Raw genomic sequence first — 22,902 nt, 5'->3', positions numbered from 1 at the left:
GTTCTCTTTGTTCAGTGTTTCCCCTATGTACATTGAATTCTCAGCACTTCACTTTTGGCTTCGGTGTAGGCTAGGCTTCATAACACAACCTCCCCTCCCCTTTTATAAGCTACTGAAGTAGGGGGAGGATAAAAGCAGACAACCCAACTCTCCCGGACGTTCTGGGAACGGATCCTTGACGCCCGCAAATGAGACACAATCTCCCGGAATCTGGAGCGAGCAAGCAAGAGCGCGCACTAGAGTGACTGCGCGTGTGTGAGAGCACAGCATCCTGATAGATCTGTGTTGCTGCTTATTAGACCAATCTCACCGAAATCTTCTAAAGTGTAGGAGCAGTTCACACTACATAAAACTAGAAAGTGTGTGCCGCATCCTAGTGAGGACGGCACGAAGCGCGCGTGCGCACGTATGCACGCACACAAAAAAACGATCGGTTTTCTATCGCTTTTGCGCGTCATATCAATGATATAATGTCACTGTGTGGATCATTAACCTTGTTGCAGTGTGCTCCCTGGTTATAGTTAGTGAACTATCAGCTTCTACCTGCTCAGATCTCACATTCAGCAGTAGGAGATGAGGAGAGCAGCAGCTAGTAGCTATGTATGGTAGCCTAATGATGGTAAAAGTAAAACTGGTAACTACAAAAATAAACTATTATTATTATTTATCTTTTATTTATTGTTCCAACAGCTCAGGTCGGTTGAACAACAGAAAATACCTCTTTTTGTGTAGCATACATGTGTATGTTATTTTGTTAATGGTATCAGACATTAACATTTAGTTGTTTTGTTTAAATTATTAGTTATAATTTAATATTACTTTAACAACTCAGGGACGTCCAAGCAGTAACATGTTTGAGCACTTTTTTGCATTGTCAATTTGATATAATGTTTAATTTTTGAATGAAGGAGTGGAAATTTAAAAATTATTTTTTGTCCAATTACCAAAATAATCGTTAGTTGCAGCCCTATTATTTTTCAAAATTTGGGGAACCCCCCAGTGTTGCTAGGTTACCGACACACAGCTACGCTGCTATAAACATTTCTAGGGGAAACACTGCTTTGTTATTATGAAAGTAGAGAAATAAACATCAGAGGACACATCTGACAGGTATGTACAGTGCATCCAGAAAGTATTCACACCGCTTCACTCTCCCCACATTTTGTTATGTTACAGCCTTTTATTTCAAAATTTACTAAATTCCTTTTTTTTCTCATCAATCTACACACAATAATGACAAAGCAAAAAAAAAAAAGAAGTAACTTATCGCATGTACAGTGTAAAGGCTGATTTATGCTTCTACGTTGGGTCGACGTCAAGCCGACAGCGTACCTACACAGACCTCTCTGCGTCGCAGTGAACCCCTACGCCGTCCCCTGACGTGCACCTCCCCAGAAATGTAACTACGCGTCGAGGCAACGCAGACAGCAAGGGCTGTGATTGGTTTGCTTGGTAGCAAAAAATATACAGAGTAATAATTAATAAATAGAACAATGTTGTGTGACAATCATACACATTACAACAAAACACTGCAGAAACTCAAAATGTTCTAGTCAAAATAAATCTCATTACACTTAAAATAAAACTCATCACCATAAAAGTAACTTGTTTTTAAACAACTTTCACTTGTTTCAAGCACATTTTCACTTGAAGTAAGTAGCTCAATCTGCTGTGGAGCAAGTTTTTAAAAATACTTGTAATAGGAAAAAAATAAGAAGTGGCCATTACACAGAAAATAAAGTGTGAAATTGTCTGTGTCATAACTGGCATAGGGACTAGAGACACCACTCTGGCAGTGGATTGCACCGCGACAAAACAACGCGATGGAGAGACGCAGAACTTCGAAAGGTGCACGACGGCGTCGGGGCACCGGTGTAGTTACGGTGTGGAGGTTACGTAGAAGCATAAATCAGCCTTAAGTATTCACACCCTTTACTCAGTACTTTGTTGAGGCACCCTTGGCAGCAATTACAGCCTCAAGTCTTCTTGGGTATGAAACTACAAGCTTGGCACACCTGAATTTGGGGTATTTCTCCCATTCTTCTCTGCAGATCCTCTCAAGCTCTGTCAGGTTAGATGGGGAGCGTCGCTGCACAGCTATTTTCAGGTCTTTATAGAGATGTTCAATCAGGTCCAAGTCTGGGCTCTGGCTGGGCCACTCAAGGACATTCACAGACTTGTCCCAAAGCTACTCCTTCATTTTATTGGCTGTGTACTTAGGGTCGTTGTCCTGTTGGAAGGTAAACCTTCACCCGAGCCTGAGCGCTCTGGAGCAGGTTTTCATCAAGGATCTCTCTGTACTTTGTTTCGTTCATCTTTCCCTTGATCCTGACTAATCTCCCAGTTCCTGCCCCACAGCATGATGCTGCCACCACCATGCTTCACCGTAAGGATAGTATTAGCTAAGTGATGAGAGGTGCCTGGTTTCCTCCAGACGTGACGCTTGGCATTCAGGCCAAAGAGTTCAATCTTGGTTTCATCAGACCTGAGAATCTTGTTTCTCATGGTCTGAGAGTCCTTTAGGTGCCTTCTGGCAAACTCCAAGCGGGCTGTCATGTGCCCCCGAGCTCAATTTTGAGTGTCATAGCAAAGGGAGTGAATACTTATGTACACGCGATATTTCAGTTTTTATTTTTAATTTGCAAGAATTTTAAAAAAAAAACTTTTTCGCTTTGTCATTATGGGGTATTGTGTGTAGATTGATGAGGAAAAAAGGAATTTAATCCATTTTGGAATAAGGCTGTAACATAACAAGATGTGGGGGAAGTGAAGTGTGTGAATACTTTCCGGATGCACTGTATATCAATATATTTACTACTATCATGTATCATCCAGAAATGAGTAATGTTTCATTAATTATGTTATTATGTATAGGTGTACATAAGTGTATACATATTTGTTGTATATATATTTGTACTTATATGGTTATTTATGTGGATACTGTGGTTCTTAATTTAATTTAATGTTTTTTATTTTCCCTTATTGCTGAGATTGTTTTATTTTATTTATTTATTTTTTTGGGGGGGAATGTGTTGTTTGTTTTTGTCTTTTCAAAAAAAAAGTAATTATAATGTTTCATTGTTCGTTTTATTCATAACATGGTCAAGTGATAGTGAATCCAGGACCACCCACCTGTCATGAACACAACAGCCAACATCACTCTGACACATTTTAGTTTTACCTTCCAACCACAGGTTCACACACACACTCACTTCTCACAACCAGGTTCAATCTGAGTCTTCCTCTTTCTTCATCAGCCTATTAAGCACAATCTTAGCACAATAGTGTGATGTCAAAGCCTATCAGTTTCGTACACACATCATAACACTCGACTTTCTGTAGCATTAGGTCTGTATGGCAAAGACGGGAAGGAGGGGCTTGTTTCATGTGGGGACGTCTGTTGAAATAATCTTGGTGTGAAGTAGCACGCTGGTTTAAACTTGGTTTCCTGCTTAACCACAAACCCCTGAAACTCTCAGAGACAGGGGGAAACATTTTCTCACACTGTGCACTTCAAAGTATGAAAAGGTTGAGACATTCACCAACAACACATCATATTGCACATTTTCATTCACAGAAACAATTTTTAAAAAGTTCCTTATGTTGCGCCATGACACAACTGCAGATTTTGTTGCATTTGGATTGATTGTTCTCATTCTCAGATTAGTACGGCGCAGGCATGCAGTAATAAACACATCAGCATTGATCTGCTATGAAGCTCTCTGTTGGGCCAAGTTAGACACAGAGATTGATGCACTTGACTGCCAATGCAACCCCTTCAACTGATTGTCTCCAGCGGACCCAGGAAGACGAACAGATCAATATATGGTGAGGGTGAGATAACTGACGACAAGCCTGCAGTAGGGCTACACAATACAAATAGTACTTTGCATATACTTATCCGGATAAAAGGATAAGATGAAAATGAGACACTCCATGATACTGCCTACTGGGTTCATTACTTGAAATCAACAGCCCATCACATTGCAACATCAACGCTATTTCTAACTAGTCATGTAGCCTTTACAAACGGAGAGCCCACTTACTAAAAACAAACAAACAATTAAGAATTAGTGGATAATTAAGGTAAGATGGTGATGTGACAATACTTCAACTGCTAATCATCTTACACGACAGATTGGTGGCGTTATATATGATGCTGTTAACCCATAGAACGGTTTATTAGTTTATTACCAGAAGCACTGCAATGCAAAAGAACAAGTTAGTTTGAAATATCAAAAAGGATGAAATACATTATTAAGAGCATCTCACTAAAGCTTAAAAGAGACTAATGTTACATCTTATGAAGAACAAATGTTCCACAACAAGCTCACTATATCTCGTTAAAATTCCCTCATTTGTCAGCATGTCTGCTGTGAGGAGATAAAACTGACCAGCTCGCACATACAACACTCCATTAAAAATCACATTTAAATGAGTATATTTGTGATAAAGTCCAGGCTGGTTAACCCCACCCTGAATTCCGACTCTGGTTAGGCAAAGCCCAATAAAAACATTTATTACTGAACTGAGGGATAAGCACAAAGTAATTAGGGTTGATCATATCTGCTTCTGAGGTTAATAATATGACTATAGGTTTAAAATGAAAACGAAAAGGTGAATATTTGATAGCAGCTGTACCATTCATACAGGATTTCATCTGTTTAACCCATTATTTTGAGTAACCAGCTGATCACTTTTGGGACTAATTAAGCAGCATTTTTAACCTCACCTTATTCATGTTTCCAGGTTGCTGAGTGTTCATCGTGTTGTGCGCACCCAGCTGTGGCCCTCCTTGGGTGAGTGTCTCTGCCAGCACACTGCCACCACCAACACCCGGTCCAGCTCCCACCTGTGCCCCCTGCATGCCTTGGCCCTGGTACTGCATGCCAGGCCCAGGTCTCCCCCGGCCTGCTGGTCCCAGAGTCCCGTTCATCACCTGTCCTGTCTGGCCCATGACCCCATGACCCTGCCCACTGTTCAACATTGCCTGATTGAAGCCCATGCCTGTGCCTCCATTGCCTTGTCCAGTAGCCATGCCTCCTTTCTGGCCCTGGGGAGACTGGTGATTGGGGGAGCCCTGCCCCAGAGGGCTTTTACCAAGCACGGCACCTAACTGGCTTCCCACCATGCCTCCCTGCGGCTGACCGCTCCCCAAGATGGAGGAGCTTCCTGGTCGCAGGAGCTCAGACAGCTGCTTGTGTTTGGCAGCTGCATCAGGGACGATGGAGTTGAGACCAGGACCCCCTCCTCCACCTGGTCCACCGTTAGAGGACATTCCCATCTGGGACAAATCTCCATTTGGGATGAGCTCATCTGGAAGGTCGTTTTCCAGGTCAAACAGAGACACGAGATCTAAAAAGAATGAGAGAGAGAGAAAGGAAATAAGAGTTAGCCATCATCACTGACACACCCCCTTTAACCAAAATCAAACTGGCAGAACAAGCTGATAACCATCGAGCACAGAGAAACTAAGGTATTTGTTTCAAGAGCGAATTAGAAGGTTTATTCAATCGCCTTTACAGATTGCTTCCTTGAAAGGTCTCATGATCAGCAGAGGGATTCAGCTCTGGTTCAACTTCTGAAATTAGGCTAAATTCTGTGATCGGTCTGCTTTGCTTTCACTCCACAAACTAACCAGGCAAACACACCATAATCTGTCTGAACCAAACCAAGTGTGAGAGCACTGTAATTTCTAACACTTGTCAACCACAAACCATTTTATAAATACACCTGTCAACCACAAAATTAAACCAGACCGGATCATAAAACAGAGGTAGAGATAATAACGGAGGATATGTTTGCATGTTCACTGGATCTACTGTACAGAAGAATGATTCAAACACATGCATCAAGTTTCTTTATTTCAATTCCACTGCAAAGTAATAAATAAATAATTGAATTGACTTTATTGTCCACCTTAGTGGAAATTTGTCTTCAGTTTCACCATATATATATATTTTGGGAAGGAGCAACAAATAAAACCAAAATCACATGTAAAAGAGTAATGTGACACACATTGTGACAGTACCACAAAACCACACACTAGTCTGTACTATTTTCCTTACACTGCATATTAGTTACCTTACTGACAGCCAGACTGAATGATTAAAACACAAACACACACTAAAGCGGCTGTTCTGACCCAACAGTACGAAAAAAAAAAAAGGTGAGAGAGAAAGTTTGAGCACTCGTGGCTGTGCAGAAAAAGTAAACATGAACATTCAACACACACACAGAACATTAATAGAACATTAGTGGAGGTTACAGTCCAAATCACGCGTCTATGCCAAGGTCCTTCACGTGAGGGTGCGAGTGTGCCTGTGTGTATCAGCCAATACAGATTTTACCAGCACAACAGCCACACCCCCCTGCACACGCTTCGCTCTATGTCTGAGGTTACTAGGTTAACATTAAAGAGGAATACCACCTGTTTCTCAATTACGGTAGATGCTAATCTCTTAATTAACAACAGCCTTAATACTACAGCCACAGACTTTAAATCAAGTGATTGATCTCTCAGTGCATATGGTTAAAGCAACATGTGTAAATGCTAAACCAAGATTCGTGGATGCATTGCCAAGTGCAAGCACCTGTACCTCGCCTCAAAATCATTCAGCCACAAGACTGAAACCGCACAAGTTTAAGAGGGAGAGGCGCCAAAAGGCTAGCAGAAGAAGAGGCGCCTTCAGCATGGCGGTTCTTTTCAAAAGGCAGGGAGTGCAGTTTGAATTTGCTCGTTAGACAACAAGGATATGATGAGTATATCCAGCAGCAAGCAATCAAATGCCAAGTAGTGAGAACAGATGCATCCACAATCCAGAGAATCCCAACACTTGAGTCACACATTCTCACCTGAAGAGGACATTGCTGCTGCTGCCGGTTGTAATTCAGCCAAAGCTTTTCCGCAGCCACATGAAAATCTTCAATTAGACTCTTCAGTCTGGGAGATAATAACAGGCTGCAGTAGGTTGTTATTGCCTCACCAAAGTCAGAGAGAGAGATGGGATGGAGGCTCAAATGTAGATGCTTACACTCAGTCCTCCAATCAGTTGCTAGTCAGATACACTGAGGGGGAATATTAAACGTATACGGGAACAGGCTACACATCTCATGTCTCTACTACCAAGAGACCAGCTGGCTGTTGGTCATAATATTAAACCAGATGGCTACTTACTTGCTTCCAGTGGAAACTTGAGACAGAAAAAGACTCATTCTTGATCACAATGCTTGCATTTCACAGATTTAGGATGGCGCATACACCAAAAAATGGTTTCTAGCTTCCAGGTTTGCTTCCGTGTTATGCGACCCACAGCAGTTTCCCCCACTGTCCCATAGACTTTACATTGATGACATCACAGATTCATAAATCACTGTTCTCGGCTTGAGGAAAGTTTTAAAAATATAAAACCTCCATGGATCCAAAAATTATTAATAGAAAGAGTCGTAACTGACTGACTGCAGGTTTTACAGACGTCTCTTTTACAACGGTGATCCAGTGTTTCCCCTATGTACATTCAGCAGCCGCTGTTAAATTATCAGCGCCGCGGCAAAAATGACTGCTTTAAGTAACTGCTTTAGTGACGTTAACTATTTTGATCACTTGCTCAATTTCATTAGAAGTTGCTAGCAGCTAGTTAACCATATAACTTCGCTTTTGGCTTCGGTGTAGGCTTCATAACACAACCAGCCCCCTCCCTTCATAAGCTACTCAAGTAGGGGGAGGATAAAAGCAGACAACTCAACTCTCCCGCATATTGATAGCGGCTCCTTGACGCCTGCAAATGAGACAATCTCCCGGAATCTGGAGCAAGCTAGCAAGAGCACGCACTAGAGAGTGACTGTGCGCGTGTGTGTGACTATCAATGCAGCGCGTGTGAGAGCACAGCTTCCTGATAGATCTGTGTTGCTGCTTATTAGACCAATCGCACCAAAGTCTTCTAAAGTGTGGGAGCAGTTCACACTACATAAAACTAGAAAGTGTGTGCTGCATCCTGCCGAGGTCGGCACGAAGCGTGCGTTTTCTATCACTTTTACGCGTCATATCAATGATATAATGTCACCGTGTGGATCATTAACCTTGTTGCAGTGTGCTCCCTGGTTATAGTTAGTGAACTATCAGCTTCTACCTGCTCAGATCTCACATTCAGCAGCAGGAGAGGAGGAGAGCAGCAGAGGAATCCAGCGCACATAGTTTGTATGGTAGCCTAATGATGGAAAAAGTAAAACTGGTAACTACAGAAATAAACCATTATTATTTATCTTTTATTTATTGTTCCAACAGCTCAGGTCGATTGAACAACAGAAAATACCTCTTTTTGTGTAGCATACATGTGTATGTTATTTTGTTAAAGCTATCAGACATTAACATTTAGTTGTTTTGTTTAAATTATTATTAATAATTTAATATTACTTAAACAGCTCAGGGACGTCCAAGCAGCAACATGTTGTTTAAGCAATTTTTTGCATTGTCAATTTGAAATAATGTTGTTTTTGAATGAAGGGGTGGAAATTTAAAAAATATTGTTTTTATCCGATTCATCGATTAATTGAAAAAATAATTGACTGATTAATCGATTATCAATAATAATCGTTAGTTGGAGTCCTATTATTTCTCGAAATTTTCTTCCGGGGGAGCATACCCACGGACCCCCTAGTGTTGCTAGGTTACCGACACACAGCACCGCTGCTACAAAAATTTCTAGGGGAAACACTGGTGATCTATGGGGAAAACGCTTTTTGGGCCGCAGAGGGATTATTTTCACTGCAATACCATGAGTGGCCACTGGGAAAAAGTGGCTGCGAGGGTACTATTTGCTGTTTGGTTAACAGATTGTATTTTGAGTGTCATGCTCATCTCTATTTTATACTTGTGCAGTGATCTGACAGGATAGGTCAATGAGAACAGCTTAATTAGACCGAAGAAGTAAAGAAGTAAATCCACAATTATATAAATGTGTAAACAAATAACTACATAATTACACAAATACATTATTTTACTATTTCTCAATGAATCTATTAATTATTATTATTGGGGTGATTTACTATTTATTCATCTATTTTATTTTTTTACTTGTACTTAATTTATTAATTTCCCGTGTCACATTTGGGCCCCAATATGCTGCTAGAATAGCTAAAATAGTTTGAGCTAAAATACTCATTGTTTAAAAGGGGGCATCATAGAGTTCTGAAAATATCAATTCTGTGAGTGTCCCACATTTAAAAACTTGATATTGGCTTGATGCTGGGGTTTTTTCGCACATTAGATTGGCAGTACATCTGTAAATATGCTGCTTTATAAGAAAAGCTGTGATGACTTCAAGATGCACAAAATTAGTGGCACACAACACTTGTAAAGCTAGGGCGGCAGTCATTTGCTGTACTGCCTTTATGAAACACAGAAAACCACAGTCTTTCACAGAAAAAGACAAGAAAAGAACTTTGGGCAAGGCTCCATGAGCTTTTGCATACAGACACACAGCTCACAGTCTCGTTTAAGAGGACATGAAAGTCGAGAGTTGAGGAGGAAAGCGCAGACGTAGCAAGGTGCAGGACAGGAAAGAACTGTCTGAGCAGCTGATTGGTTGGTGTCCAGCGCTACCGGCTCTTCTCCTTATCGTAATCAGTTCCACATTAGCTGAGACATTAGCTAGCAGATCCTTTGCCACACTGGTGGAAGGCAACATTTTAACGCTTGACTGTATTTGAATGCATGCTAATGTAGCTGAATAATGCTCACCCAGGGGTTGGTGATCATACACGCAGGCCAGACAGAGGAGGAAACCCCACTACGTGAGCAGTGGAGGGCGACAGCCCGTTTCTCACCTCTGGTGCTGACATGCCCACTCAGTCATACAAATTAAAACAAGCCTGACATTGGCCTGTGGCCACAGAAGCAAACGCATACTGACATGAGTCTAGAGCACCATAAAATCTGTCACACATTAACATCACACATTAATCTGTGGTTTAGAGCGTAAACACAGTGTTCAGTGGACTGGATGTGGCAAAGGGGAACGTCTTTGCTATCTGATTACAAATAATGGGTCCACGCCAATAAGCATGTGCTGTCTGAAAACAATGAAAAAAATGTTTGGTTTGCTTTGACTTCATAACTTTAATTATCAATTAATCGACTGATTATTTTACAATGCCCGTTATAATTCTTCAGAGTCAAAGTGACCTCTTATGGAGCGCGTCAAGTGGTTAGACTAAAAGCCACATAATCACAGCTTCCCTGGTTCGAATCCGGCCAGGAACCTATGCTGTATATCAGGCGGACTCCGGTCCGCAGCCGACCACGGGACAACTATCTGCGGACCCTGGTCTAATCTTAAAAAAAGAAAAATATTGCATCAAATATTATTATTATTAAATGCGAGTCGGAATTATCCGTTTTATCGTTGGTATGGATGTGTGACTCCAGTCCTTCACCGTGTGTATTTTGGTCTCCATGCCAACAATGCGCTGATAGGCTGTGACTTGTTGGGCATTTATTTGTTATTATTTTGTTTTTGAGTATTTATTTGATTTTTTTGTTTTTATGAAAAGGACATTTTTTTGTATATTATTTTTGTTGTTTTTAAGAAAAGGACATTTTGTTTTGTTGTAAAAATTTAAAATAACTTTTTATAGTTGAGTCATATATTCTATTTTTCTACTATACACCACTGTATTGTTAAGTTAGTTGGTGGTGGATACATTGATATGTTGTGACTTGACCGACCAATAAACGGATCTTTGACTCATTGAAAAAAATGTTGTGGACCTTTAAGATTTTTATTTGAGGAACACTGCTGTAGATCATTCCCCTCTCTCTCCTTGACTCCTGTTGGCCACTCTGCCAGTGACTTACCAAAATAAAAAGGCATGAAAAGCCAAAGTGACCTCTTAAAATGTCTGGTTAGGTCTGACCACCAGTCCAAAACCCACAGATATTCAGCTTACTATTATGTATGGAGAAAATGGAAAAAATACAAACTTTACATTTGAGCAGCTGAAACCAGCAAATTTCTGACATTTTTTTAGGTGTGGGATTTTTCAAGAATCTCACAATTCAATTCTTAATTACAGTGTCTGCTTCAATTCAGAGTCAATTCTCCATACAATGAATAAAAAAGGAGGCACAATTGTTTGTCTCTTAAACCATTCACTGATGTCCTTAATCCACTGAAACACAAATTATGAAACATATCTGACAATTATGAATGGTCTGCACGTTTTTGGTTTAAAAACATTTACTGCATTAATTAATTAATTAGAAATGATTTAACAGACTTCTGACTGTATAAGAATAATGAAATCAAAGTGTAATTTACTAGAAAGCATTGCTAGCTGAATTCCTTTTGTAAAAACAGAAGTTGGTGTGTTCACAGTAGGGGGAGGGGGAGGCAGAGTGCTCCTCTGTGTTGTTATTACCCTTATGTCTCCAGCAGTGGAGAGCAGCCTCTCTGCTGCGCCGTTAACTGCAGGGAAAACCATCCCTGCCCAAGACGCTGAGCTAAATGGTGCAGGGTTTTAAGTTGGAACACATCATTTTCTTTGACCCATGACAGTCGGTTTAAGTTGTTGAAATGCTGCTCTGTGTATGTTGGTCAGTCTTGTTTGTTAATGCTGGAGCTCACTGCTCCACTAAAGTTAGTCTCACAATCGACAAAAACATTTTTTTTTTTGGAGAAGCTGAAGCATTTATTAACTGCCTGAACTGTTCATTTACTGCCAGATTGAAAACTTGCTGCTAACCTTTTCTTTGCTCCATTTGTATTGATCATCACTTTTCTTCCACTCACTCAACCACACACATTACATACTGCCTTATTCCTTAACGGAGCTACGCTACTCTTATAACAGTACCTTTCACACTGATGTCCTATGAAGAATGAAGAGAGGCAGGACGACTCAAAACAATTGCACAGTAACTAGGGTGTTATTGTGCCTGCGCAGTGTGCAAGTGAAAATCATCAGCAACCCACTGATATTAATAATCGTGACATTTTAGCAGTGTGCTGCACTGCCCTTGCACTTCAGTTCCACCATTTTTGTTTAGTCAACGTTATTAACTATTTGGAAAATGGATTTTTTGACATTTGTTAATCGATTCAGAATCATAGTATGAATCAATTTTATTCCGCGAACCCTAGTATTTTTACTCGAAATTAATTATTTAAAATGATTGTCCAATTATCAAAATAGTCGTAGATACATTTTCTGACAATCAATCTATTAAATCGACCAGTCATTGTAGCTTTACATTGAGTATAATTGTAGTGAACTTAAGTGGGCAAAAAAAAAAGGTACAGTAGAGGATCGATGCAAACTTCAAGTTCTTCACAGATCCTCCTCAGAATTTGGGCTTTTTTCCCCCCAAGAAAAAAAATTCAGTGCTTATCCTCCCATCTGCAGCCTGGCACTTAAAATCTTCTCAGTGTACTTAAGACTCTGAGTCACATCCAAGACTTCAAAGAGAGCAGATCTCCAAGAGACACTTTGCAATATCGTACTGAATACGTGTTTGTGTTTGTGTTTGTGTGTGTGTGTGTGTGTGTGTGTGTGTGTGTGTGTGTGTGTGTGTGTGTGTGTGTGTTTGTGTGTGTGTGTGTGTGTGTCAACTGAGACAGAGAGGGCTTCTGGCAGCAATGGGGGAGGAGACCCGATGTCGGGCTACTTTATTGCCCGGCGAAATCTTCTGTCACCCCTCTGAGAGGTGGGCTATCTTGACCAAAATCTGAGGTCTGTCAGCTGACTAGATAATAGGGGTGGAACGGTTCACAAAATCCACGGTTTGGTTCATATCACGGTTTTGGGTTCTGTTCGGTTTGTGTTGTTCTTTTCTGGGGGGGGAGGGAGATGGAGATGGTGAGGCTCTCTCAGGTCAGTAGCTGCTGGTGCTCGTACTGTTGGAAAGCTTGGCATGGAGCAAAATCCTCCATAGGTCCCATGTATAATAATGCAACGCCTCCGCTTCGTGCCAATTAAAAAAAATTTAAAAAACTTCACTGGGTTACTGGCAAGGCTTACGTAGCGCGTGTCATGAACCGAACAAACCGAACCATAGACACGTGCCCCTAACCGTGACAGATTTTTTTAATGAACCATTCCACCCCTACTAGATAATGACACCACCAACAGAAGACAGGCGCACTGAACAAAGAAATGTTGCAGCTCTCAGCTGTTTTAACTGGCAGACAGATGTGTCTGCACTGTAAATTAAGCAACTGTGCCAGTCTTGATGTACTCTCTAGAGGATGTGATTTAAGAGGTGGCTCCCATCATGTAATCCCAAAGCCCTCTTCACTGCTATGAAATGGTCAACGTTTTTTTCAAAGTTGGTGCCAGCGGCGGCACAGCAAATAGCAACAAAGCTATGTTCAGTCCATAGCAAGTATATACACACGCACAGCTAGAATGTGCTTTGGAGGATACGGTTTCTAAATGCACCCTCAACGGCACAGCTGATAGAGACACATGCCGTATTTTAGAAACTGGAGTCTGATCCTGAATGGGATAATGAAGAACCTGCTGTTGCACAGTTGAGATTTCAAAAGCATGTTTCAAAAAGGTAAGATCATGTCCAAGTTTCCTTTCAAGGCAAGTCTTTTTTTTTTTTAAATGTACCCACAGGTTGCTAGCTTAGCTTTGGCACAGATGTATTATATTCCTTCAGTTGAGTAACAGAAATAAATGATTTTTATCAGTGCACTTGTTTTAAAATTTCATAAAAAGATCATATAAATATATAGTTTTAAAAATCATGCTAACTCAAGTGGATGGCAGAGTCCACACCACAACCATATCGACAACGACAGTTGTGATGAACGATATCGTTGGTATCAAATTCAGAGTGATTTTATGAATGATAAAAACACCAATTAATCAAAATTCTTCCCATAAACCATACAGCATGACAAAATCTGCATCCAGACTGACATTTCCAGTAAATCTTCAAAATCGGCAAATATCATTTTAATTGTGTAAACTGAGAGATGACTTTAATTATTTTAACGCGGCTTTGCTCCTCTCTCACCACTGAAGGTCGGCTGTAAATTGGAGTAGGATGACACCCAGAAGTGATTTCTTTAGTCTTTATTATACAAAGATACTGGAACTTTGTTCTCCATTAAAATGTGAAAAACAACAAACAGATCTGTGCTCGTACTGTGTGTCACTGCCACAGTGCTGTGCTTTTGCACATCACGCTTCAACATCTGCTGCTGTTGGTCAGGTCAGTTTGGTCTGTAAATACTGAAACATCACAGCAACTAGTGTCCAGAAATAATTCTGAGCAACACACTGAATCAGCACCTGCATGTGAACACTTCTGGTTTTCTTTTTATTTCTCTGTACAATAGGGCTGGGACGATCCGCTATTAAATCGTATATTGGCGATTGGAGGGTTGCCAGGCGATTTGCTGTTTATCAAGGCGACTTTGGAAAAAAAACACACAAAAAAACGGCGCTCTACTGTGCATTAAGAGATGTTTCTGGAGGAAATACATGATTGTTAGGGCGCACTCACACTAGGGCCAGTTGTTCCGTACCGTGCTCAAGCACGGATGTCCCCCCTCCCCTGTCCCCCGCTGGCCCGCACTCACATTACCTCAAACCCAAGTGTACTTAAGCATGGTTGCCTCCGACACATACGTTGCGCAAAAACATATAGACAGTTTACTTTCATAAAACATGCACAGGTGTGTGTTTGCGTGCTGTGCGCCGGTAAAACACAACACAGCCGATCAATTAACAGAACGCACTATGATTAAAAAGTGCAATCTTGTTCTTCTGAGTCATGCCTGTGTAGTATGCAGTACTACATACTTGTGTAAAAAAGACTAGTAAAAGCAGACGTACTGATTCAACTCTTTACTCCAGTAAAAGTAATACTTAATTTAATGACTTCGGAGTTGCCAAATGACTTACTTTAACGAATATCGTTAGTTTATATAATGCAGATTTGTAAAATATTACTTTTATGAGGGTCACAGTCACAGACAATAAACTTACCATTTCATAATTGTGGTAGCAGCGGTGCAGCAGATGTAATGAAGTCCACGTCCACGCTGCACGCTGGATGCAAACTAATATTAAGCCTATAGCCTATTCATTATAATGTCGACATAAATTGAGTTCTTTTGACTTAATAATGATAAAATAATACACAAAAAATGGTCGGATTGGGAACCCATATATGCTCAGCTAATGTAGCCTTTTAAAAATGGTCGATTTCCCGGGATTTAAAATGTCTTATTTTCGGGAAAAATATGAATCCTGATCAATAGAGGGTAATTACAAATAAATATTGTTTTAATGTGTAACTATTGAAATGTTCACACAAGGGCTTTCATAAATTCCTACAGTGTTGGCACTGCCGCCTTTGCAGGTTAAAAGTTAATGAAAGCGACTTGAAGTGAGGACGAGCAACACGTCTCTGGCTTATCAGCGCGGCTGTGTTGCTCACTTTTGCATGCATGTGATGCGAAACATTAAAAATAACGTCATTATAACAAATAACAAAAAACGTGCCACGGACACCCCCCCCCCCCCCCTTGCCGATTTAATCGTGTATTGGCAATCTAGAGCAATGACAATCTACAATTTGAAATTAAGAGGCAATCGCACAGCCCTACTGTACAACATACAGCAGTAACAAAGCTCATCAATATACATTTTAGCTACTGACACAGCTGCAACGTACAGGACGTTATCATTTGTGAGTGTGGATGCTCACATCATTGTTGTTACTGTTATAGTTATCGTTCTTAGTTTGGATGGCCCTTAAGACTTTTTAGCTGCTATCCAACCAGCAACACTTATAGCGTCCTAGTCATACGGCTCCATCGAAACTCCACATCAGAAATTAGGTACACATTCAGCGCCTCAAATTTCAAAATTTCACTTAGAAAGACTAGAATTGGGTAATTTAACAGCATGAGGCCCCGACCATCTCCCTAATCAATCCGTAAGCTCTGTTTTCTACAATAGCAACACTTAAAATTTCGCTCACCGTCAAAAATTTGGCCTCATGTTGTCTTTGTTCACCAAAGCTCCACATTGGTCGTTGGTGCACGCATCTCACAGTGATCTAGGACCACCATTTTGGAAGGATGACCAAAGACTTTACCAAGTTTCTCTCAGGATTGTCAATTTTCGTCTCAGGCAGCTCAAAATCGCAGTGTAAAGGTGACTTTAGACACTGTTCGGTCACTAAGACATGACTACTCCACATTCTCATTTCACCCTAGCCTCCGAGAGATGCATTGAAGCCTTATCACATGTACACCCTATGTAATTGCTGAGTCCACCATTAAGGCTGCCCTTGTGGTTTGTGTTAGTTGCCATCCATATTATGTCAATGTTAAGTCAGTTCAGACATGATAAGATACTGTAGGTCCAAGTTAGATATATATAATTAAATTGACAGAAAATTAATCTGCAACTACTTTTTTTCAAGTCCATTTTAAGCAAAAATCCTTTAGCAAACATTTAATGGTTTACAATGTCTTAACACTGACATCACGTTGGGCTAAAGTGTGTGCGACATGACGATATTAGATTGTGAACGATTAAATTGTCTCCAAGATCTGCCTTTACAGGAGAGATTATTAGGATCGTTCTACAGTTTACATTGTATCAGTTCAGCTCCATGACGCAGTCTGCTAGCAGGAGGCTAACAGATAACAGCACCGACATGGCGAAAGCATCTCCAGTTTGGTGGTGAAATCTGCAGCAGTTTTAGTGTCTTGCTAGGGAGCTCACCTGCTGCACATCATGTTAACCTGACAGCTGGGCTGCAGTTAAACGCCACCGTTTAGCTGTTAGCTTGCCTGCTAACCTGTAGCACTAACTTCTGTCATGGTGCTAGCTAGCATGATGACAGCTCTGGTGTGCTGTGTTAAACAAACTATCAACACTTCTACAAAACATCAAGTGTTTGCTTTTCAGCTGTGAAATTAGTGTGGTTTTACCGCAATATACATTTTAAACTAGTCCAAATAGACTGTCACTACTTTTTAACACCGGCTCATGTTTATTTATGGAATTGTTTGTGTTTTAATGTAATTTTGTATGAGTCTTTCAGTGGTACATGTTTTTATGTTGTTTGTGAGCCACTAACCTAAGACACATTTCTGCCATTATGTGATTGACAACAATGTTTATTGAATCTTGAGCCTAGTTCAGTAACTTATAAAATAATAAACCAACATGAAAAAGAATCGTGATAAGATCGTGGATCGTAGTGCAGCCTGAAAAAATCGTGATATATTTTTGCCATATAACCCACTAGTTGGACTGTATGAAATTGTTAGATTTTTTAGTTCTCCGATATAAAGACCAAGCAATTAATTCATTAGTTAAGAAATTATCCAGCAGATTAATCGATAATGAAAAACAATTTTTAGTCGCAGCCCTTAGATGAAGACATTCTGTTTAAGTTATTAAAAGTCTCAAACTAATTTTAGACAAACAGCAAATGTGTATTCTGGCGCCACCTTTATCCATTTATTATTATTCTGCATTTAACTAATTGTGTCTTCCAATTAGATGGGTAGCAGCACTAATTTCTTAGTGTCTGTCAAACTTCAGACATCTTTGAAAATCTACCATCCATAGTGACATGTAACATGTAAACGTTGAGCTCTTGAATAAAACTTGGTATTGTCAATACAGAAAAAAAATTGAAATATTGACTGATCTTTAACTCCCAGATGAACACACAGCACAGCCATTTTCTAAAAATGCACCTGTTACATGCCTGTGTGGCTGGCCTCAGTCTAGACATTTATAACAGTCGATAACTTGAATAAATAATGACCACTGTAAAATATTAGACCCCATGTCTGGGGGATTGTAAGGATACTTTCCTCAAGTATGGATCAATTAAATAATTGTATCAAACCATCAGTACTCTGCATACCCAAATTTCTGTGTCAACCCTTTACCATGCACACCATTCAGTGCATGAATAACACCGGGAGAACACACCTCAAAACATACCTCACGGCAAATGTTAGAGGGCGGCTGGCATGTCATCAGCTGCTAATGTAAGTAACGGGTTAGTCAAAAAATACCTTTATTACAAAAAGGTCACTTTCTTTTCACAACGGTCCAACTTTACCAAGTGATCTAGAGAGGTTGCTCTGCAGGTTGGACAGGTGAAGACAAACCCTGAGGCTAATTTCTAATAGTCTTATCATGGCAGTGGTTCTTCTCAACTTTGCTTATTGCTGTACAAACACATAGCAGAAGAATGAGTTGGATGTAAGCAGAAAATTAAATGTAATCTCCTGGTATATTTTCTCGAGTAACTTTGTTTTAGCCCAGAGCATTCAATCATTTTGTTAAAGAAAAGGGTTAATCTTCAGTAGTAGGCCAACCTAGTGGTAAGAGACACTGGCAGGTTCACGTTTTTCTTGTGCTGTCAAGAATTAGCACTGCTGAAGTGCAAACGCACTGCTGAAGTGCCAAAGAGCAAGAGACTGAATCTCTAAGAACAGATGCGGCAATTTGCAAATCGGTAAGAAGAATAGGAGTTTCATTAAATCACAATATTTTTATGATGGCAGGCGTAATAATGCATAGGTGCCTAAAAAGGTTACTAGAGAAGGCACAAGTGCAAAGAGGTGACATGGGGGGGGGAAAGAGGTGAACCAACACTATAATACCCCTACAGATATACTGTAAAGATTTTAATCACTTATATTTCATGGCTGTCAGTGATAAGTAAGCACCATTGCGGGGGGTTGTTTTTTTACTTTGAACCAAGCAAAACTGAAAAGTTGGGAGCAAACTCTTCCTGATGAGCAACCACAATGTAATGAGGAGGAGGCAGTGAGTTTGCACTTTTCCTTAAAACACTAATTGCAGTTATGCATTTGTCTATCACATGTAGATTTAATCAAACAAGCCCACAGGGACTTTGTGTGCATGTGCCCTGTGATATTTGTACAACCCCGCTGAAGTGATGATCGGTTTACTTCACTGTGGCTCTTCTCCTTAAAGGTGGAGGATGCACCCTCCCTTATAAAGCAGTTAAGACTGTGCAGTGTGCATGTGTAATAAACGCAAATGCAAGTTAGCACATTCTCGCTGCAGTTGTAAAATCGTGTCATGCCCTTACCTGGGCCATCTGATCCGGAGAGAGGTGAATTAAGCTTGGGTCGCTTTGCAGTAGGGGGTCCGACGTCCAGCAGATTGTCAGCCATCCTGCTCGGCAAATATTATAAGTGGATGTTGATGCAGGGAAAAAAACACAGCAGGACCAGTCCAACTTGTGCGCCCCTGGCTCGTAATAACTGATAACTTTCCTTAACGTTACGCGTAAAGGATCAATTTAACTGTTAGGGTTTTTTTTTTCTTGACTGGCAGCTTGGCGAAATGCTGCCTGGAGAAAAAGGCTTCAAAAGAAAGGCAACAGCGCCACGCTTCGCCGCCGAAGATCACCCCATGATAATCCAACACCCAACACCCACATAATTATCCTCAATAATTACGTCCAAAAATTATTTCACTTCGAGAAAAATAAATAAAAATCAATCATAAAATATTACACAAAGCGTAAGTAAATCCCTTTCTCCGCAGATCGCCGGTTTCACGTCTGTACAGAATCATTTTTTTCGCAGTCAAAACGAGCATCCATAAAATCTTTTTTGGGCTTAAATAAAAAGAGTAAAATTCAAAAAATATTTTCTATGAGGCGGATTATTTTTCTCGTCGCTGTCTCCCGGTAAATACAGCGTCTCGGGACGGAGATACGGCGAGAAGCGGCGCACTCTAAAAGGGAAATCAAATATACAGTGAGCTTTCGACACGATAAAAACCCGTGTAACCCTCACATATTTGCATTAATTCTCATCGGAAGAACTAATACTTCGATTTTCTGCAAGAAAAAAGCCGTTTGAGTCCGGTCTGGGTAGCTCCGATCGGTTTTTAAAATTAATGCTCCCCCAGAAATCCCGATTCTGAGCCGCGTCAAGATGGCGGCTGTTGATTCCTCCGATACAAAAAAAAGTTTTTTTTTCTTCCCAGCTAGACTGAGGGGGGAGGAGGGGGAGGTGTCGTGCAATGACGCCCTGACGTAAACCTGTGTCCCACTGTGCGTCATTTGGACGTACGTATAATAGCCTCTAGGGGTGCAATAACCCTTCTAAAAATGTTTAATTTACATTAAATGTTAACTGCTGCAAACTTTATAAGCACATAACAACACTAATGCATGTATAAAACAGTAGATAAAACATTTTAGAAAGGATACAGAAATATACAAGCAATTCATTAATCAGTAAAGAAATTAACCAGCAGATTAATCGATAATGAAAAACAATCTTTAGTTGCAGCCCTTAGATGAAGAGATTCTGTTTAAGTTTTTAAAAGTTTCAAACTTTATAGAAACAGCAAATGTGTATTCTGGGGCCACCTTTATCCAATTATTATTATTCTGCATTTAATTAATTTTGTCCTCCAATTAAATGGGTAGCAGCACTAATTTCTTAGTGTCTGTCAAACTTCAGACATCTTTGAAAATCTACCATCCATAGTGACATGTAACATGTAAACGTTGAGCTCTTGAATAAAACTTGGTATTGTCAATACAGAAAAAAAATTGAAATATTGACTGATCTTTAACTCCCAGATGAACACACAGCACAGCCATTTTCTAAAAATGCACCTGTTACATGCCTGTGTGGCTGGCCTCAGTCTAGACATTTATAACAGTCGATAACTTGAATAAATAATGACCACTGTAAAATATTAGACCCCATGTCTGGGGGATTGTAAGGATACTTTCCTCAAGTATGGATCAATTAAATAATTGTATCAAACCATCAGTACTCTGCATACCCAAATTTCTGTGTCAACCCTTTACCATGCACACCATTCAGTGCATGAATAACACCGGGAGAACACACCTCAAAACATACCTCACGGCAAATGTTAGAGGGCGGCTGGCATGTCATCAGCTGCTAATGTAAGTAACGGGTTAGTCAAAAAATACCTTTATTACAAAAAGGTCACTTTCTTTTCACAACGGTCCAACTTTACCAAGTGATCTAGAGAGGTTGCTCTGCAGGTTGGACAGGTGAAGACAAACCCTGAGGCTAATTTCTAATAGTCTTATCATGGCAGTGGTTCTTCTCAACTTTGCTTATTGCTGTACAAACACATAGCAGAAGAATGAGTTGGATGTAAGCAGAAAATTAAACTTTGAGCTCTGAGCTCTGAGCTTGAATAAAACTTATATTGTCAATACAGAAAAAACATTGAAATATTGACTCATCTTTAACTCCCAGATGAACACACAGCACAGCCATTTTCTAAAAATGCACCTGTTACATGCCCGTGTGGCTGGCCTCAGTCTAGACATTTATAACAGTCCATAACTTGAATAAATAATGACCACTGTAAAATATTAGACCCTATGTCTGGGGGATTGTAAGGATACTTTCCTCAAGTATGAATCATTAACAACATTGCATTACAACTATATTATAATTACCACATTTAAGTCCCCATACTAATAGAGTATATAACCATAACTTTCCAGTCTGATCTACCGTATTTCTCTCTTTTTTTGTTTTCTTTTTTTAACAGTATTTGGACATGTATGAACAGCAAAGATTAGATGAAGCCATCCCCAGCTTCATTGGTTCTGCACCATCTGCAGCTGTTGGGAAATTAAAACAAATTATTCTGAGAGTAGGAACACTGTTTATGAAAAAGTTAAATCTGTTTCCGAGCAGTCCCATTATTATTTAAACATATGCACCCAACGAAAGACGTCAGTCATTTTCATCTCTTTTGATTCCGTGTCGGTACATGACAGTAATAAAGGAAGTATTCAGATCCTTTACTTGACCAAAAGTTATGAGCAAAGTTATGTATTCACATGCTTAAGTGAAAGCACACCACTCATAGAAGCAACATCTACAATTTTTTTTCTTTTTTTTTTTTCTTCATATTATTCATTACTAATGCACTGTACTCACCATTTTTAATGCTGTTGCTTGTTTGAGGTGGAACTATATACTTCATATTTTATCAATTGCTCTAATGTTTTACATGGAAAATAATAAACTGCAATGTAGCAATGTACGGCAATGGCATAGTATACCTGGTATAAAACATATTAAATTGCAAACAACAAAAATATTCAAGTAAAAGTATGTCATAGTTATTGTCTACAAAGAAAAAGTGCTTTGTTACAATCCATCACTGTTAAATACAATGTAGTGTTCAGACTGTAAATTAAACTGGACAACATTTCCCAGCAACTCTTTATTCAATTTTAACCTTCATTTGCATACCTATAAGCGTGCTATATACAAAAACATTTCCATAGAAAGCAACATTTTATTAGAACTTGGCTATAGCAGGCTACTCAATTACTGCCTACCAGCAGACATCTAGCAGTGTCTTGCCATTTTTATTATATGGCCAGTTTGAATTTCTCAAAAAGAAAAAAGAAACCTGTGTTGATTGAGTTCTTACTGTCCTAGCATGTCATACTTTGCAAGAGTATAAAGTTGACTAAAATTTCCAGGTCACATTCCTGCTAAGATTAGAGCATCCCTTCCAAAAACGCACACAACCACACAGTTTTACAAACACTCATACATTTTTACACACATGCAGGCAAACAGAATGCACAAGTATTATTCCAAGGTTGTTAAAATACCCAGTTCTTTATACTATTTAATACTCTAGCACATGCGCATATATAAATAATAGAAAATGCTCAGATACTATACAATACAAAGGCATACTGTACATAAAAAGTGAGTACCTTGTGCAAATGTGTTTTAACAGTGAACATAGAAATGATCCATGTTGAACGTGCTCAACAAAATCAGCAATCTAAGAAGTACATAAGACATAAAATACAAAAAGAGATGGCAATGACACTCTTTG

At 39.7% G+C, this 22,902-nt stretch overlaps 1 protein-coding gene across 2 annotated transcripts in view; it reads right to left on the bottom strand.

The window, feature by feature from the left end:
- Positions 1 to 19,971, bottom strand: part of crebbpa (CREB binding protein a) — a 40,671-nt gene extending 20,700 nt beyond the window's left edge. For both annotated transcript variants that reach the window (XM_062438724.1, XM_062438725.1), the window contains exons 1-2: positions 19,115 to 19,971; positions 4,733 to 5,355 (exon numbers count right to left, since the gene is read on the bottom strand). In XM_062438724.1, coding sequence (XP_062294708.1) covers positions 4,733 to 5,355; positions 19,115 to 19,199 — 708 coding nt within the window. In that variant the 5' untranslated portion in view covers positions 19,200 to 19,971. The remainder of the gene's footprint in view (positions 1 to 4,732; positions 5,356 to 19,114) is intronic.
- Between the last annotated feature and the right edge of the window lie 2,931 nt (positions 19,972 to 22,902).

The sequence above is a fragment of the Scomber scombrus genome, chromosome 18 (genome assembly GCF_963691925.1).
Source record: "Scomber scombrus chromosome 18, fScoSco1.1, whole genome shotgun sequence".
Taxonomy (NCBI): Eukaryota; Metazoa; Chordata; class Actinopteri; order Scombriformes; family Scombridae; genus Scomber; species Scomber scombrus.
The sequence above is the reverse complement of the archived record's forward strand: the minus strand, read 5'-3'. Positions and strand labels throughout refer to the sequence as shown.